This window comes from Varroa jacobsoni, unplaced genomic scaffold (genome assembly GCF_002532875.2).
Source record: "Varroa jacobsoni isolate VJ856 unplaced genomic scaffold, vjacob_1.0 scaffold_555, whole genome shotgun sequence".
Classification (NCBI taxonomy): domain Eukaryota; kingdom Metazoa; phylum Arthropoda; class Arachnida; order Mesostigmata; family Varroidae; genus Varroa; species Varroa jacobsoni.
The window spans coordinates 523,998-544,048 of record NW_019213457.1 but is presented as its reverse complement, the minus strand read 5'-3'; the positions used below and the strand labels follow the sequence as shown (position 1 = coordinate 544,048).

At 37.1% G+C, this 20,051-nt stretch overlaps 1 protein-coding gene across 2 annotated transcripts in view; it reads right to left on the bottom strand.

The window, feature by feature from the left end:
- Nucleotides 1–4,010: 4,010 nt before the first annotated feature.
- The window catches only part of SPoCk (secretory pathway calcium atpase), a 36,936-nt gene continuing 20,895 nt past the window's right edge, over nt 4,011–20,051 (bottom strand). For both annotated transcript variants that reach the window (XM_022834882.2, XM_022834883.2), the window contains 8 exons: nt 19,848–20,026; nt 18,842–19,012; nt 16,555–16,691; nt 13,928–14,053; nt 12,791–13,211; nt 11,920–12,279; nt 9,855–9,998; nt 4,011–8,551 (listed from right to left, as the gene is read on the bottom strand). In XM_022834882.2, the coding sequence (XP_022690617.1) occupies nt 8,174–8,551; nt 9,855–9,998; nt 11,920–12,279; nt 12,791–13,211; nt 13,928–14,053; nt 16,555–16,691; nt 18,842–19,012; nt 19,848–20,026 (1,916 nt within the window). In that variant the 3' untranslated portion in view covers nt 4,011–8,173. The remainder of the gene's footprint in view (nt 8,552–9,854; nt 9,999–11,919; nt 12,280–12,790; nt 13,212–13,927; nt 14,054–16,554; nt 16,692–18,841; nt 19,013–19,847; nt 20,027–20,051) is intronic.

Below are 20,051 nucleotides of genomic sequence, written 5' to 3'. Positions count from 1 at the left end.
CAATGCTGGTTGCATAACATACCTCGGTGGACGTATCCCGGTATATTATAATCCATTATCGATCATCAGCGGTGATAGTACCCATGTACACTATCCTGATGTACAAGCCGGTCCTAAAGGCTTTAGGATTAAAAGGCACAATTTTCTCTTGATACTCATGATCCACGCGATTTTCAGTTAAGGCATGGGCTCCGAGGTGCGTAAGGAATAAGGGTTTAACACAGTCCGAAGGGCAAATTAATTAGTTGCTCCCAAACTAATTAGATCACAAACGATGTTGTTGCGGCTTTCTTGAGATAAAATAGTCACTGCTATCTTTCGTGAGAGCCTATGTGAAACACGAAAATGGAGTACTAAAAAAATGTGTTCGATGATCCGTATTAAAAATGAAATCCAATCAATACTAATGTAACGGACGCTTTAAAATTTTTGTGGTGCAGGCTATGAATGAATACTAAACATACAAACGGTACTCGTAACTGATGAAAGAGTCTTGATTATTTTAAATTTGAATAACCTGCAACAGCCGGCACGTATGATAACGCTAAGAAGGCAAAACAAATTGGGCTAAGGAATTGCCGTTAAAAAGCTTGCAAAAAACTAGAAACTATATCGCACCATTGTTAAAGATCTTTGGACGTTAGATATCTCATTGCAAGGATTGTGCCGAGGGATCTGAATTTCGATCAAATGTAGACCTATCAGCGTTTTTCTCAGAGGAACTTAAGGCAATGGAAGGAATTTATTTCAGTGCATCATTTACGGTGGCAGTCCATGAGTGTACAGATATTACATTGATACGAGGGCACAATTTTTTGATTATCGCTTCAAATGCCAGCCAACATTGAAGAAAGTTAGGATGCTTATCTGATAAATTCCGATAAACGAACAGTCATGTTTGAGATATGTCTCCCGTATTCGTTCGGTATTTGGTCCCGTATTCGGAACGTACTGTCAGGCACACAGAAGCATTAACGTGAGAAACTTCAATCTAAGCGACTTTATATGTATCGGATTCTCTTACGGTATGATTTTCCATCATAGTCATTTGCATTATTTCAAGGAAATTTTGGGATATTTGTCATTCTTGTTATTTTCGATTACTAACGACCCACCCATATCTTCATTAGTATCTTTTTTAGAGAACCATGTTATAGTATACTAATCATATATTAAAAAGAGGCTCGCATTTACTCAAAATACCGCGTAAACGTGGAAGTCTAGAGATGCACACACAAAGTCGTTCGGAGTTTAAACCGAACTACTTTTTGTTCCCACGTTTTGGAAGTTGATTCTCACACTTTATAATCGTCGACTATGAGGTTAAGAATACATTTCCAGGAAGATTGCAGCTCATATATATTGCAGAAATCATGAGGTCTGACCACTTTCGATTAGACACCCCCCTCCCCCGCCGCCATCTAATCGCTATGAGGGGTATTATAATGTATGATTACAGCCGCTTGAAACTGCAAATACATTTATTATGACAATTTATTTTTATGTCCGTTTCAACCGATCACGTTTTCAGCCGAAATCTTTTTGCATCGTGACCAATCGTTCCGGATACCTTTTAGGTTGGTAATTGATAGGTAGTGTAATTGATAGGTGTACCGTGCGATTAATTTCTCGATGCTCTTCCAGGTTCTAATCTAGGCAGCCGGTTTAGAGAAGTGTGGGTATGGTAGCAAGAGTGGCATAAAAGACTGGGTTTCTTGGGTCAAAAAGACTAAGTAACAAGTTTTTTAGGCATCTCTATGTCAAAGAAACCGCTCATGGGTCGTGTTTCGAAATTCAGATACTGAAACACCAGGCTATTGGAATGACCGTAACTTTAGAGATTTATCGGTAAATATAATTTTGAGCTTATAAAGTACAACTTAACCGGAGTTGTCCTCATGACCTCGATTACTGCGGTGTTCGTCGTAAAAGTGCTTGCTGTTAACATCGTGAAAATAGAGTATTCTAGTGCTTTTAGCAACCGCACAGACAGCTACTCCATAACTGCGCGTATTGACCGCTTTACGAGCACGTTCGATTGCGTGAGGGTTACAGCTGCTTGACAATGCCCTGCACAAGCCGACAGTAGATTAACGCTATCTCCAGGAAGCTTCCCAAGTTTGCGGAGATCTATAACGGCTTTTACTTTTGATCGCGAAAATTCTCTGCGCAAAGCTCGTATGATTAAGGTATATGGCTTCTTGCGTAGTGGACGAGCACTTCGATGGAATGGATGGACCCCTAGAACTCAGAACAGAAACGCCTGCCTAATGTGCGCCTGTCGAAGGTAAGACTAATGTTCTTCAGTTTCTTTGGGAAACACCAAGATAATCTAAGTAAATCAAGGTCGTTAAGTATCGTAACTTCCGCAGAACTCGAAAGGTATACGCTCGAACTGATACAAGCCATCTGGGGTGCAAAATGCCATCTTACTCCTGTCTTCAGGTGCCATGGGAAATGAAGCTATCTTCGGGATCGTATGGGTAACGATATGTATCTTGGAAGTTCCTTTGGCTTTCTGTTAATACTGTGCCAGCAACAGACTTCCATTAGACCTAGAAATAACTCATTGGCCTTCTTTACATTAGCGGTTTCGATAATGGCTAAACCCGTAGCAAGTCAGGTATAAGGCAGTTATGTCCACGCAAGGTTTCTAAAACTGAACCTTCAATGAACTTTGTTTATGGAAATTTCACTCATAAAAATAAGAACCCCACGATGAGGAATTAGTGTTCATAATCATGCGGAAGATACGTACATGAACGGTATTGACGGAGTCGTCGAGGCTTCGTGTATAATAAAAGGGAAAAAGAGCAAAAGCCAGAATGTAATCTTGAAACCTCCTGAGGGTTTGGTCGTGAACAACACCAGGACGTGAAAAATAATCGGTACTATCTGAAATATCAGGCCGTTAGAGGCCGAAAGAAGACATTTTAAGAAAAAATAAAAAATGCTATTAATGTGTTGACAGTGTTGTGTGACACAGAGCATATGTGAGGGACCAAGCCGAACGCGAGCACCTTATTACTTTCGTAGCAGTGCCCACCAGACTTAAAAGTCAAAACTTTAGAGGCATTTTTGGCTGAGGATCGGCTAGAGGAGCGTAACCTTTAATAACAGCACCCTGGGCTTTAAACTAATGACCTAATTATATGCCATCAACGGCTAAAAGCACTATGTTTAAAGATTATATAAATCTGCTTGAACAAACATTGGAAAATATAACGTAGGGAGTTAATCCAACGAGTTCAGTTCACATGGTCACTAAAATTTATGGTATCAGAAATGATGTATGTGACCTGTAAAAATATTTATGCACTATTTTATGCTAAAAGTCTGAAAGTGTGCGGACCTGATTACTACTACGACCGCGAAAATATTTACGCTAAATAGACTAATTTCGTTGTACGGTGGTGGTAGAAACTGAAATATTTTGAAAATCACTGAACATACCTCTAGATATACCCAAAATTTTAAAAGCTTTTAATAAGCTTATTTGCAGAACGCAGCGTTAAAACAGTTTCTATTTTAAGTCTGCTTATATTTATTTCTATTGCTGTGTTTCGAATACATTCGAATATATAAATTGTTTCAGCAATAGTAAGCAGTAGCAAAATGCGTCCAACTTAATTACACTAATGTTAGCATTAGTCGCACCGTTGAAAGTTGTTTAAATAAAAAGTCAGTTTTATTATCAAGGCAAAGGCTCGCAATGCGCAATCAACTTTTCAAATCTCAAACAAAGTATATTGGTATTTTTCACTTAAAGACAGTAAGTGATAAATAATTATAACCAATAATCCCAATAAATAATTTCACACTCCGGCAGAGCGACGATCTATCATTAGATTGAAGCTTATAATTTAGTCAAAATCCAAAGTAGTCTCAACACCAACCGGCATGAAGTGTAAGTGGGAGGGTTTCTTACCGTATCTAAGTGGCAGGGTTTCTTACCATTCCACGTTATTCTAATTTGAAATCTTAATATTACTCAATTTAAGAACCGAGTCTAACTGCCCCATGATTAAACAAAATTTATTTTAATGCAGCTTGTAGCTCAGGTCATATAGGATTGTGACAACCAGTAATGTTAATTTAAAAAAACTTCGTGTGTTTACGTCAACTACCTCATATTACACCTTTTTTTGCAACCAAATTTTTATTTGCATGTTATATTATGCTCATATATGAAAGGTGTCCGTTGGCCGACGCTTGACCAGAAGTATGTCACAACTTGTGCTTCTTGAGACATTAAATCATTGCTATGGAGCCATGAGGTGACGCCCGATTTTGGTACCACTATCTTTCATGTAAACCCTTTCGCCATTGATGCTGTACTGGTAACATTTTTCTCTTTAAGCTTCTAACACAAAGTTTTGGATTAAGCCCGCCAACTTTTTGTGCACAAGTTCGTATTCTTCGTGTCATTAGCGCTTGCGCCTTTAGTGGACTCCCGACTACTCTTTCGTCTTTAAGTTTTTGTGCTTTTCTTTCGCCCTAGAAAAGACAACATTTGTAACTCGCAGTGTAATTGCGCACTGTGGATATTTTCGTTCTTTTATGCGAAAAGGTGCCCGTAACGATGTTTTGTGTGCATATTTGGATTTCGAATACATGACTTATATAAAACTGCTTTTGAATACCAGCCTTGCTAACGCCTTAGCGGTCATTGAGGGAGTAACATTCACATCATATTATGTTAGCTCTGCCGATTTTTCTACAATGATTCCTTGAACTCAACCACTTCTCAGTCTATTTTTGTTCGCAGAGCAGACTACTTTTTTCCAATCACAAGCCCAAAGTTCGTTAAGTACTAACATTAGTTCTTGTTATGATTTTTTCCGGATCGTTGTCAATGTACAAGAATGATCGTTCGAGACATATCGGTGTAGATGTGATGGCTTTATCTACTTGTACGAAAGTAAACCAAATTATATTTAAATTGAATTACATCGAAATATATTTAACGAATTCTTTACGAGTACAATAATTCGTCGATCTATCTTCACTAGTTTAAACGACGCAAACAGAGCACGTCCACCAATGTATCAACCTTTCTAATGCAACCTTTCTAAATTACGTGAAAATATGCATCTTAAAAATTGAAATTCATTATGAATGCATATTTATCTATATTTATTATATTATTGGTCTCAACTCTGTACAGTCTCTCTCCGTTTGCAAAAATAAACACCCAAAGATATGAAATGGCTTATACTATCATGTCTCAATTGCGTTTGTTTCCGTATTAGTGTTTTAATGATATTGAAATTAGTCAATTATTGTGCCTATAGTCTTCGAGTATCACTTAATCATTATCATAATCTCCACTATCATAATAATCACCTATTATTACATGCACATTCAGGTCGACATTACCATGAGTAATTTATGCAGGGCATATAAGCCTTTAAACACACTTGTTAATATGCCTTCCATATTTTCTCAAAATGTTCGGGCAAATTATTTCAAAACTATATTGAATTCTGATAGCCTTAACAGGAAAGCTTGAAGAATAATTTTCAAACTTTACACACTTGTAGGCCAGATCAGCAAACCACGAAATGCAAAACTTCTGATACTGCTCCGGAGCTCATTACAATCATGACTATAACTGCAACTGCAAGCACAGTATAGCTTGATGAATCTACATGAAATTGTGCTTTATAGGATCAGAAACACTGATTGCACGATATTGAATTGTGAGTCTGGCGTTATATTTGTGGAAGTTGCACACAAATGCAATTTGTTTGCACGAAACTAATCCTGATTTTAAAATTAAATATGCCATTTATGGATAATTTATGTTTAGAATATAAAAAATTGCCAATATAAGACAGATATTAATACCTTAAAAATCGTTTCTTTAATATCAAAATTTTTACATGGTATGAGCCTGTTCAAATTCAAATCTATTCAAAAACTATAAAATGGCATTATTATATGTACAAAAAAAACACTAAGAACATACCGGCATGCACAATAGGCATCTAAAACGGATATGTATTCCGAATTTCGTATACTAAAAAAATAAGTTGTCATTCCAACTCACATTCCATTCTGGACGATTCCAGACAAAATCAACAGGTTGGGTATTTTGGCGTCAGGCATCCTCTTTACTCAGTTATCGTGAATGACACATGTCCTTGGTGAGAAATACCCTTTTGGCAGTCAATCAAAATTTTGATAAATAATATTTGGTCAAAGTTTATGAAGGCGCTACTTAGTGATCGTCGACCGCCTCCATCATAATTCGTATCTTCGCTTGTAATGCGGCAACGGTATGCTTTATGAGGATGCCCGACCTGTTGCTGCAGTATTATCGACGAGCAATGATCCTTTAGACAATATGAGGCAAACAAACGTTTGGTCCCATTTTTAAATAATCGTACGCACTTTTGCAAACAAAAGCCACAAATCGTTTTTTGGTTACTGTATATTTTGATGCATATAAAATTTCTCAGAGCCTTGAGGTGCTCTATAAGATTTTGATTATGTTTACAAGCTATATCTTCTGTATCGATTTTTGTTGTACATCTACTAATAAACTCATTTAAACCATTCAAATTATTGGTCAAGTTTTGTCAGCGATAATTAAAAATTCTAAAATATTTTCGACATTTTTGTAGCTGATTCATATGTTGGCTCAAGTACCAAAAGTGTTGATTGTAGTCCAGCTAAAAAGGACATTCCTAGTGCAAGAGAAAATGCTTTTTATGACAAGCTAATAAATTGAAAGTTACCCAATTATATAGGAAATTAATCGAAGTTTGACTGTAAAAAAATAACATTGTTATTTTTTTTACAGTCAAACTTCGATTAATTTTCGCGTCGATACAAATTTGGATATACTGTTTATTTCAGAACAACAAAAAAAGAAGAGTCTTAACAGGTTTTTAGAGGTGTTCAAGCTCTGGTTGAAATGTTATTTACCTACTAATATTTAAGATCGGCGTCTTTTAAGATATACATTCGTATAAAACTTTTGTTCTTTTTTTCAAAAGTCAGATAATATACAGGAATTAATTTACAAGGAGGAAGAAGAAATTTTATATGGGAGGATTGTTTTGAAACTCTGAAACCTTAAGCTTCCATAGGAATGCGTAAATTCCGGAACACTCTCTACCTAGAATCTAAGCACCTGACTTGCCGATTCGGTTTGCAATCGTCCATATATATGTATATATACATGTCTTCATCAATGTGCTCTAAATGGTTGCTGCCCGTAATATAAGGAATAATAATTATCAAATGAGCTAAGACCATATAATCAGTAAAAATTTTACTGCGTTTTAAAGATGGCTGCAAAAAGCTTTTAGTTAACTATGTGAGATTCTTGAACCATGGCCATGTAATAATAATGATAAGTTAATAACTTCCGCTTCATAAGTATAGTCAGACACGTGTTTCATGCCGAATCTGACATTCCATGGAGAAGTTCGCAGGTGAACATTTGAAATGCGTAAAATTCATTTATCGTACAATTTCCGCTAAAATACCTGCATATTCATACCGTCACAGAATACTATCCATTTCAGCACCCACTTTCTTTTAAATAATTAGATCGCTCACTTCTGTTTACTGCATCATTTGGATACGCGCGTACTTGTTTTTTTGCCGTTCCGTTTTGTATGTACGTCTGCGTGTCTTTATATAGAACGTTTGCATTGAACATCTTGCTAGAGTTAGCCGTTTCCACATCTTACTACGACGTCTTCCAATTATCACTTTTACACTTAATGTGTTTTAATTTCCTTAGCAAAATTTACCACAAAAAAATTTTGGGCAGCCGAGTCATACGTAATGAGTAGCGACACGCCTCTCTTCTCATGCCTATCAGAGACTCAAGATCCAAATAACAAAGCTATGTGAACCCGAATCCCTCGACCCGCTTGATGATTCCTCTGCTGAATGTTAGTACAATACCCACCTCCTTTTTTGAAATTCAAACTATTACCATGCATTGTTCCCTGTAATGATGCGTTCTAGGAACTCGAATTTCGTATTGAAAAGTAAGTTTTTTACATGAAATGCTGGTGTTTTTATATAAACAGCACAACTGTTATCGTGATATCGAATCTAATGGGACCCTAATGAGCAGTATTTATGCTCCTCATTAGAGCATAAGTAGTAAGCATTGATCATCCTTTACACAGCTTTGGAAAGTATCCTCTTACACAAAATCGCAGTATGGCTTTTGTGATCCGGTTATTTTGTTAGGTAGTTGGTCGTTTGTCCTTTTCGACAGTGACGTCCTTTCAAAGTACTTTTTCGCTTCACTGAATATGAATACAGTACTAGAAACACAAAGAAGTTCCAAGATATCGAATGCTGAGAGTGGTGCCGTCTGAAAAACGTATTGCAGGGGAGGGGCGTAGATTACAGCCATTTGCCCTGCTAAAGAAAAAATTACAGCGAATAAGAAGGGTCTGTTCGACAACAGACCAATTTGGAACACCGATTTAGTATGCGAGCGACATGACAACGCGTTGAACATGTCGAAAAACACGAAGCACGTAAATGTCATCGTAGTGTCTCGGCGTGTCACCACCTGAAACAACCAGCAGCAAAATTATTACTTAGCTAATCGCGGGTGATTGCAAACTACGCGATTACAATACTGCAAACGTTAGAAGAATTAGGCAAATTATCAAATCATGTCAAACAAATAAGCAAATTATAATGCAGACAAGCGTCAAAGAACCGATTACGAGTTACCAAAATCACCTGCAGCTTGAGTGTTTTGTTCAGGTCTACAACTCTTTAGCACCAATAGTGCTCTTGCTAAATGCATACTGACACGATGGGAAACACTGCAAGTTTACATAATATTAAATGCGAGACTCTGTTATAACATACGCAACTGATCTCAACTCCCGGACTTGACGAACATTTCACCTTGTGAAACACTCAGTGGTCTATAGATACGACCACTGCTTAATTGGGTTTAGGAACATTGCAGCCGACGTTGTTAACAAACTTGCTAATCCGTTTACAGAACCATGCGCATGGTTTCTTTTAGGTGCTTAGTCTGACGAAGTATAGCAATAACAGAAGTAATTCTGAATGGACAGTAACACGCAGCAACGCAACAAATTAACCTTAATAAATGATCCTCAGCAAACAGTTTGCCAAATTAAATTCTCCGGTTCATTGAATATATTATACAAATACTTCACTTCTCGACACAGAATTATTGTTGCGAGATATGCCCCTTTTCAATTACCTAGAAAGTGATAAGTTAACTTTATATGAAAATGGCTATGCAAAATTACCAAGGGGCATATATCTTTAATAAAAAACGGTTATACTAAAATTGCTATGTGAACTTGCCATTAAACTGGTCGTCAAAAAGTTCATGACTGTTTACAAGCTCAGAAATACTTTTTCGTCTTTTTAGACCATTTCAAAAACCTTTATCGGACATGTACAAAATTTACCAATGATTTTTGAGTGTCGATGCATCTGCTCATTTTTGAATAAATTAATAAGATATGAGCCAAAAACACAGATAAATTTACTGAAACGTTTAGGATGCTGATATCAATGGGTAGCCCTTACGGTCATTCGTGTTTTTCAAATTACACAAATTTGCATACGATGCCTTTCTTGAAAGTAATCAAGAAAAACTGGGTTAGGTTAGGGTTTACATTAGGTTTAAAGCTGCTTTCAGCCAAATTAGGAAGTTAGAATCTAGAACGAGAACTTAGGGTTTGTAATATCTATCCCACTTTAGTACAATTAGGAATGTCAACTACAAGCAGAAAGTCAGTAAATCTGGAGTGTTGTACTTTGCAGTTTCCTTTTTAGTACTATATTTGTTTCACTCCACAAAACTGACATCGTGGACTTACCTGATCACTCATCTCCCGTTTAAATACATAGAGCGTGCCAGTTATAATAATAAGAGCTGACAGAAGTACATTGATTACGAGTCCTCGGTCGATCATTGGCTTTTTTGTGTCTCGCGGAGGCTGATTTAATACGTCATGGTCCACCTTAACAAATGCAGACCGTGAAGTATAACAAAAAATGTACATTGTTATTTTTATTATTACTATCATTCTTTGTTCGAGCTTCCCGAAATATTTTTATTGATTGGATAACTCCACAGGATGCACGTACATCCGAGTATTTTTAAAACGGAAATTCCAAGCATCAGCCAAAAACTGATAAGCGCTAACGAAAGCCCATAACTCCGGTAATAGAATATAACATCACCGTGGCCGTAAGAAAGACGTTATGTCTTGCGTATGCTTAGCCTTTCTTCGAAAATGTTTACATCATGAACACTGTACCCAAAAGAGCTAATCCGTTTGAAACGGCTTAGGTAACTGCTAATCTAGGTAACAGCTTAAAAGGTTTCTGATAAAGTCTTACACACGTTGACACACAAAACGCGCAATAGGGAGAAGACAATAGATGTCCTAAATGTCATAATAAAATTCAAACGATTGTTTGTGACGATTCTTAAGTTGCGTAAATGAGGTGCAATGTTAGCGAATGCTGTGACCATTAGCATATGTTGAGTATCAAAAAATTATCGACAGTTCGGCTCTGTACCAACAGCACATGGTTCAATTATCGAGATTCCAGTTGTACCGTCTAAAGTAATCCCTATCGGATTCGATGCACGTGCATCATTGTTTCTTTGCTTTTAAGTGTTTCTTGAGCTTTGGAAAAAAGTAGTTAGATCCTGCAAATACGGGGATCGAAGCAAGCATAATTTTTTTCATGCAAAAAGCGCGATACAGTAAGTCTGTTTGTTATATCAATAAAAAAAAAACTCGCAACGTATGCTACAAAAATGTAGGCTTATTGTGGCAATCAGCATCACGAAATTTTCTTAAAATTTCTTAAAAATACTTCTCAGTGATAGTAAACTGAGCCAATCGCCGTAGATTAATATACATTACTCCCCTTTACTCTAAAAGAACGGTGAAAAGCGCTTCGCTTTTTACCTAAATTAGTTCTTTGCAATCTGAATTAGCCTTAAAGCAATACCCAACAGATTTTACTTTTTTCTATGCGTCATACCCGTTCAGCTATGTCTTATCATATATAATGACACGTTGGAGCCATTCCAACATTTCTTTGAGTTTTTCTAGGCAGTTGTTGGCAAGTCTGCGTTTACTCGACATTCGTATTATTTGGCATATTGTGAGCTTCCTCACATAAAGATAATGTTTCATACAGGTGAGGCATGGTTTTAATAAGATGTCTACGTTTCTCTACGAGATTCCAGTCATATTTGGGCTTTTCTTCTGCTCAAATTAATTTGCTTTTGCCTCGCTTCCAAGCGCACTTGTTGTAACGGTTGCGCAGAATGTCGTTGTCCTCAAGGCTGTTCCTTCTATCTCTAAAGCGATGGTAGTTCTTGTACAGTTGGCGTACACGCAGTCTGAATGCTAAAATCGTTCTGCAACATTGACATTTTTCACCACTTTTTTGGTGATTTAATTTTGTTCTTAACACATAATAAAATACAAGCTATTGGTACTCCATTTAAATGATCAAATGTCATGTAGTTCAGAACTGGTGCAAAGTACAAAGTAGTTGTTTGAATACTCTAAGACTGTGCTTGCGTGTAAAAGATGGGGAAGAGGGTGTGGAGCCATAAGTTCGGCCACAGACCGCTCAAACCAATAAAAGCCAGATGTTTCGTACAAAGTTTTTGGGCACTTCTGTTTTAATCACATACGATTGTTATTAAAAATTAGTCGCAAAGTTGAAAGATTTTTTAAATCACAAGAATGAATATTATTATTTTGAATAGGGCCATTCGGTACAGATGCTCTCCTTGAAGAAATAGAAAATCCGCTGGAAATATGTCAGCCAAGTGAAATGTTATACAAGGCTATAGAAACTATTAGCCGTCTCTGGATCTAGCTGCTGCTTTCTATCTTTTGAAGCTCTTACCGGTTCGACACCGAGCGATTGTGCTGGAGGGCCATCCATAATGATGTTAATCCACAAGATCTGCATGGCATTCAGCGGATTTGGAATACCAATCAAAGTAGAAATTGCAATTAAAGAGAGTGCACTTATCGAAGTTGACAATTGGAAACGAACGAAATTACGTATGTTGTAAAATATGGCTTTTCCTTCTTCTATGGCTGCCATCATGGTTGAGAAGTTATCATCAAGTAAGACCATGTCAGCTGCCTCCTTGCATACGTCGGTGCCCTGACGCCCCATTGCGATCCCAATATCTGACTTCTTGAGAGCCACAGCATCGTTCACTCCATCCCCGGTCATTCCACAGATTAATCCATTACTCTAAAAAGCGAGTAGTAACAATTCCATTAGAAGTATCCAATTCAACGCATAAATATCCAAGAAGTACACTATCTAGGTATGTTTTCTGATATTAAAAAATATTTTTTTTCTTTTATTAAATGTTTTAAGTCCACCTGCGATTATTATTCTTAGACTGTCTTAAATGAATAGTACAATTCTTATTCTTCGTGATTTGCAATCGTGCGATTCGTATCTTTCCTTTTATTTCTAGCCTAAGTTTGTCATATTACGAATACTACTTATATTCGCTTGATTGCTTGTTCGTTCAGGACCAGCTAAACAAAGCACTGTTAATGAAGAAATTGACCTTCCAGTGCTCACACAATGACTTGCAGAACTACTTCTGAAGTCTTCGGTTTTCTTTTTCAATGAAAAGGGTGGATTTCATCTATTCCAAACAGTTTTTCACTCAGCGTCTGCAGCATAGTATGGAACTTATGGAATATTATCTTGCGAGTTTATTATGACCATTTTACTAGAGATTATATACCTGAAGCGCCTTAACAATACGCAGTTTATGTGCAGGGCCCGTGCGATAGAATACGGCTACATCCTTGACGATGTTTGCAAGTTGTAGTTCGTCCATACGTTCAATGTCGTATCCAGAAACGGCTCGCCCTGGTCGAAGTCCAATGCGGTTTGCAATAGCCTGAGCAGTCTCTAATCCGTCGCCCGTTACCATTTTAACGTCAACGGAACAGTTTTGCAATGTCTGTATAGATTCCATGACACCCGGTCGAGGAGGATCCAAAATGCCTACCATACCAATGAAAGCCATGCTTCGAGGATCCTGTCCACTGGCCACGCCCAAGACACGAAGGCCTTGACGAGCTAACCGTCGCCCTTCTTCTAAGAGTACGTTACGTTGCTCAGCTATTAATGGATGCCAAGTGCGTTGCAAGTAGATATGACTAACATTTGGGAACAGTAAGAATTATTATTGAAATGTCCTTTAACACATGTGACACTAATGCAGATGCGAAAGAGAGCGCCCAAAGATACTTCAACGTTGCTTTAGGCAGAGCAATCCTACATTAAAGGAAAGCCTCCCGAATTTGCCTTTAATATATAATAAGAAAAATAATGGCGTATGCATATATATAGACTAATTTGAAGAACTTTTTACATATCTATTTAAGGTTCTCCCTTAGAGGATGAGGACGCACTCATGATCAATCCTCTACCAAATTTTCGTAATTTGAAAAACACTCAGACCTTAATTTCTGGATTAAAAACACTGAGAAGAACTTTATGCCGTCGCCAGACCGCGATCGAAAAAAATACTTCTTGTTACATTGGGAGTAGTTAGTTAAAGAATATTCTTGATACTAAGTCGAAAATCCAAATATGCCAGACATTTGTTCGCTTTATTCAGTTTTTAAAAAGGATTCGAGTTATTATACGAGTTCGTTACCGCGATATAGCGAGCTTTTTATCTGATTTAGAGGCTTCGGGCCGGAAGCTCACACGTAAGAATTATTTTTTCACAAAGACTCTCAAAAACCGCTCACAGTATTATTAAAAAGCTGAGACTCCTAGGCACGCGTATTCCACAGTTTATTCAACTTGGCATAAGAAGTGTAATTTTATATCACTACATATTTCAGTTAGTGTTAATAATACTTACGTGCATCGTTCCAACACGACTTCAAGCGCACCCTTTGCAAATATGAAGTGTTCGTCTGGACTCACCCTGGGATGGACACGAACTAACATCATTTTTGTCTCACTGCTGAACGGAATCTCTTCGTCCCTGAAAACGAAGTAACGGCTATGGTATTATATTCTTTTCACGTCAATTTTCGCTAGCCAATTAAAGCTGATTGGGATTGAACACATATCTAGTCATATATAATCTTCAAATATACTGCATTTTAATCAGTCATGAAAAAACCTCATATATTTGGTTTCTGGTAACTGAATTATTCTTTGAATTTTTACTGAACGCATGCATGAATGTAGATTTGTCCCAGGCCCATAGATGCTAGGGATTCCCACGGAGAGGAGTATGTTTGACATTACTATATGTTACACAACACGGATGTGTTCGCAATATAACATGAGCTATGTTAAAAAAAAAGTAGATGATGCCAAAAGCTCCGACGATGGTTATTTTCTTAGCTAAGCAAACTAATGCAAATAGAAAAATATGAACAAGGTTTTTCTTTATTATTTGACGATAGCAGTTTAGCACACATTCAGGTCCAGCCAATGTGAATATTAAAATTATCGCAATAATAATTGCATTTATCCAGCAATTATTGTTTCAGTAAAACAAACCAGAGCAAAAAGAGCTTGGAGTTTAAGCGCGTTCTTGCTCTAAACAGTAGAAGCCTATGGAACCACGGAATATATGTGTCAATTACCGTGACAACCCCAGCAGTAGTTTTTGTTTCCTTGTCAATTCCACTAAATAAGCACATTTGGAAAAATTCATCGTCATGAAGTTGCGTTTAACAATAACCCGATAGTTACCTTGTTTGAGGTTCCAATTCAGAATATCACTCACTAAGTTATGTTCATTGATCATGCATTTTAGCTCAGTGTCTTTCCAGTTCATTATTTCAGAAATACTCTAGTGCGTAACTCCGTGTAAACCAGCACCTGAACGATAATGCAATTTAGATAACTATCGAGTCAAGCGCTATCATTAAGGTAAAACAAAAGATTTGCTAAGGACGTTACTATATTCTAGTAGAGCAACACTATGCTAAGTGCTAGGTTGGCCGTTACAGCTCTGTAGTAATAGCATTCTGATTCAGAAAATATTATTAAAAGTACATTAAGGCGAATCGGAATGGCCTCTCCGTTGCTTCTACTGGTCCAGATGAAAAGGTGCAAAAGAAACGTTTTTGGAGAAACATAGATGATATGGGGGTCCTAACGCCAAGTTCGACCAAACATTATATGGAAATTGATCCACATTTAATGTTCGTTTTTTTTCTTATAAAAATATTCATATTGTTCTACCGAAGTTAAAATCCATGCACTTTTTAGTCTAAACTATCTTATAAAACACTACGTGCACACGCAGCATTTCGATGACAGCTATATATATTTTCAGTGCATGAAGATAAAGATATCAAACAATTACAGTGATTTTCGCCATCTACACGTGATATTCACTCACGTTGTCTACGATATATTGGCACAATTTTAATACTAACGTAGATTTAAGAAGAAGCTTGCCTAAAAGGTCGTTCCGTTACCAACGAATTCTTAAGTCCGCCTTTAACTACCTATACCTTTATGGACGATTCTAATTTTTAAACACTTTGCCCAATAAATTGGAAAAAGACAAATTGTATGAAAAAATTCAACGGTAAAAATTTCTAGTGAAAATTGTCTCTTTTAATATTTCATCAAATTTACTATTCAACAAAATCATTGTGTAGAAACCAAATGACATGGCTAAAGTGTGCTATACTGTCTTCAACTGTACTAAGAAAAGCTCGTATCATTTTCTAGTAATCTAAAATCGAAAGCATAACGCCCAAGACACACCAGGTTACCCTGAGAGAATGCTCTTTCAGCATGTAATGCTCTTAATTCGCAACGATATCCCTTAGGACACTAATTTTTGTCAGTTGTTCGCTTGATTTGAGGAATGTAAACCTACATTCCTACGACACCTACGAGATATACAATGTTGTACTTATATCGTGCCTAACTTATACCTGACAGAAACGAATGTCTATAATTTCAGACATTTAGATGACTTGTATCAAACGAAAAAGTCAAGTTGTGTGATTAAAACCACTCTTGCCTACCTTAGTATTTCCCCTTATCATAACTATTTAAACTACTCGCCAGGAATGGCCAGTATGTAACGCTTAAGCCTATTACACGCACACTGTTATTTCTGTTAATACGACACGGTATAAACGTTAAACACTTGTCTCTTCAATGAGTTGAAAGGAAGTCCTTTCCTCTATTTGATTCTATTTTTCTACTCTACATACTATACATATATATAGTATGTTCATATATATATATATATACCTACAAAAACCGGGTTTATGCAAACCCATTTACTTCAAATTTTAAACTGCATACATAAATGACTTAGAATTAGCCTGCAGTTTTCTTTGTACAAGACTGCAAATTAACGTAGTAGTACTAAGTATTTATAACCAAATTCTTCGGTGCAAGGAACGCAAGGCATGTGTATTATTTGTGTTCAGTTTATTTTAGGGCGAAAGACACTTCTGGGGAACTATTAGTTTCCCAGGGTGCTGAATTGCGGATATTTACCTTACATAATCATTTCTTATATCATAAACTCCCATTTTATCTGCAGCCAATAGTAGCGCGCTTTCTGTTGGCTGGCCGCGTAGCTCCATGCCGGAAACAATATCGGCGTTGTTACAGATGGCGCCGCATTTAAGAACCTGTATTTCGTACAACAATATCGCAAGGTTATAGATCACAATAATAAGAAAGGCTTTTTACCTGCATACTGACAGTTTAAATCCAATTTTTTTTAGATCCGAAAGTTAAATTTTGCAGCTAACTGTCAGAAAACTATCCCAGAATATAAATTGGGATTACTGTATTTTTTGTTTAATTTAGACCACCAACGAAGGATTTGCAAAGTAGGGACTGTTTGCAATGTTGTAAATGAAAACGTTTTACGCTTACTGTCCCGGTAGCATACAGGAAGTAAACTTAAATCCTGCCAATTAGCCCCCCAAATGGAATTGATTTGTGGCAAAGGAAGAATTCTATATTCAATTCCCACTCTATACTTGTCTATTTTTAAAAATAGCGTTCAAAGCCCTTAAGTTTTTTCATTGCTCCCGGCCAAATACAACTAGTCAACTTTTGCCAAAATGACTTCTTAACTATCCCCTAAAGTAATCTACGGCCCTTATATTGCATTAGTCGATGGTAATTTCTCACACTTTTGGCTTGAAGCAGTCTAGATATGGCGCGATTTATTTATACCATCGAATGGAAAGCAGACTCAAGTGACCCCGGAAAGGCATTTTCGTGTGCAAAGATTGTCCCTTGGGTACAGTAATGACCTGACAAAAAAGGGTTGAAGGTAATTTTAAAGACGCGGTGCTTTTATTAAGGTGACGCCCATTGAGTACAATTTTCACTAAAGTATGATGTGATAACACCTATTCGCAGAAGGAAAGGATCAAATTATATTTAATCACACCCAGATTTTTACATGTTAGCCAATTTGTGTATATCGTTATAAGGGGTCAAGCTATGTTTTCTAGAAAAGGTTCTCCGTGAGGTTCTTATAGACGGGACCCCCTTGATTCCAGTCGTTGTAATCGTTATCCTGGATCGTTTGCACTTTCTTGCGCAACATCTTTCGCGTGTTTTCTTGCAATATATTTCTTGGATCTCGGTTGTGCATTTATGTTGGATATATTGTAGGTGTCGCACCTGTAAAGTTTTAGCGAAATTTACTTACCACATGTAAACTAAACGTAGGACTGCACAATAAGCTATTTAAGAATACGATGTGTGAAAAAGAAGTAATTTGTCTTCTCGAAAAGGGAAGAGCAAATATCTGGAAACAATTAAATTGTCAGATTGCCAGACTGCCGAAATTTTGCATTACAGTAACTTAAGGTAGATCTACAGGCGTAAAATGGAACACAATTGAAAGGTTTCATTCCAATATGTGTTAATAAGGCAAGATTGAAATTTCAATTTGACGTAGACATAAGATCAGGTGCGACCAGATTTGGTAAAAAAAAGAGTAGAAACTTGCGGCAATGCAGATTTCTTTCCGTCTCCGAACGAAGTGTTCGCAATTATTAGTTAACTTCAGAGACAACTCTGTAAAATGTTTTGCTTGATAATAATGTATATGGTATAGGTACTTCAGGGAACATCCTCTATGAGACACACAACTGCAATTATATCTCGAAACATGATTTTAGCTTTAGGTGCAGCCATTCATTCTGCATTCTAAAAATCAACGTCGGTTACCATAATCACTTATTTCACTCAAGTATGATGAATGTACGTTACTTCTTATATTTTAAAAAAGCATCTTTAATAAGACATTTTATATAATATAAGGTGTTCCAAATCATAGGAATTACTTTCGATGAACATGCAGCTGTTGAAACAACATTTCTTGCAACCGTGCTACAGAGCGTCGACGCCCTCTCTATCGTTGAACCTCAATCCCTGCATAAAAGAGTCGCCGCCCCTTTTTGAATGGATATTAATTCGGAAAAACATGCGTAACTTCTATACTCTTACAGAATGGATGCTTCGGTGAACGCAGCACGTTAGAAAGCTTAAGTCCAAGCCTTCTAGCGCTGGTGATTTTCCTTAAAAAAAAAACGCAAATTGAAGTTGTAGGCTAAACCGAAAAAAAATTAATTTCAGCCCTCAGCTACGACAAAGCAATTACATTTAGTCATTATACCCGGTTCATAGCCTGTCCTGTGCCTTATATATATCCACATATAGTTCCACGTTCTAACGTGCTGCAACCTTTGGCCAGCCAATAGCTCTCTGAAAGATGATTGAAAGCTTTTTAGTAATGACCAGCTGTACAACTTACCTCTCTAACGTTCTGAAGATCATGAACTGTCTCGGATATAGCGTGATGGCCGTCTCGAAGCTGAACACGGTTAAGGTCCGCAGTAATCACATCAGTTACCGCCATCTCATTCTTCGTGAGTGTACCAGTTTTGTCAGAGCAGATTACGTTCACGCATCCCAAAGTCTCAACCTATAATAGATAGCGGTAATAAAAAAAAATATACGTTTTTTACTGCGTGAACAGTTGCAAAATCGGCTTTACTGTGACTAAAACGAACGTAGTATGTGGGAAGCTAAACATGTACTGTAGCAGCTACCTAGCGAAAAAGCCCTTCCATGTCATGTAAAATTCTCCTTAAAATCTTCCCTTTTGTCACGCGTGCAGGAAGACAAGAACTTTTGTTACAAAAATCGTTAAAATGTCGCTTTTTTACCTCGGATTCCGATACTTAAACCATAGGTATATAAAGCCGGTTGGCTCTTAGTTCACAGAATACATAGCTTTGCTCCTGTTGCTGGAATTCAGTTTTCTTAGCATATTTTGTAGGAGCTGAAGCTTTTTAGCATGAACATTGCTTGCCAAATGCGCTTTGTTATAATATTAAAACTGGAAACTCCAGGCGGTATTGAAGCTTACAACTGAACTAAAAATATGTCTAGGCCTGTTTTTAGTCAGCAATTACAAAAAGCCGCCTGAGAACCACATGTTTTGCTTCATATTAACTTTAGATTCTAAAAACGTCTGATCCCTTTTTCGGTTCTAACTTAGTTTTCATGGTGATTTGTTTTTGCTACTGGTGGGGCAAACTTCCTCCATCGCCAGTATTGTTGGTAGCTGTATTATTTTATAGTACAAATTTCCGTTTCCAAAATTACCTCGAGTTATCTAACACACCCGTATACAGTTGATACCTTAGTATTTTTATGCAAGTATCAATACTAGATTCATTTATATGATACTGAAACGTAGTAAAGAATGATAGGATAATTGGTGAGATTTGCTGTTCAGGAGAAATTATGCTTACCGTGGGTAGTTTTTTCACAATGGCCTTCCGCTTAGCCATTCGCATTACTCCAAGTGCGAGTGTAACTGTGACTACAATCGGTAGTCCTTCAGGAATTGCCGCAACAGCTAACGACACGCCGATATTGAACATTGACACTAAGGGTCTCCCCTGCAGCCACCCTACTAGCATAATGACACCTACGTACCACAAACAACATTCGGT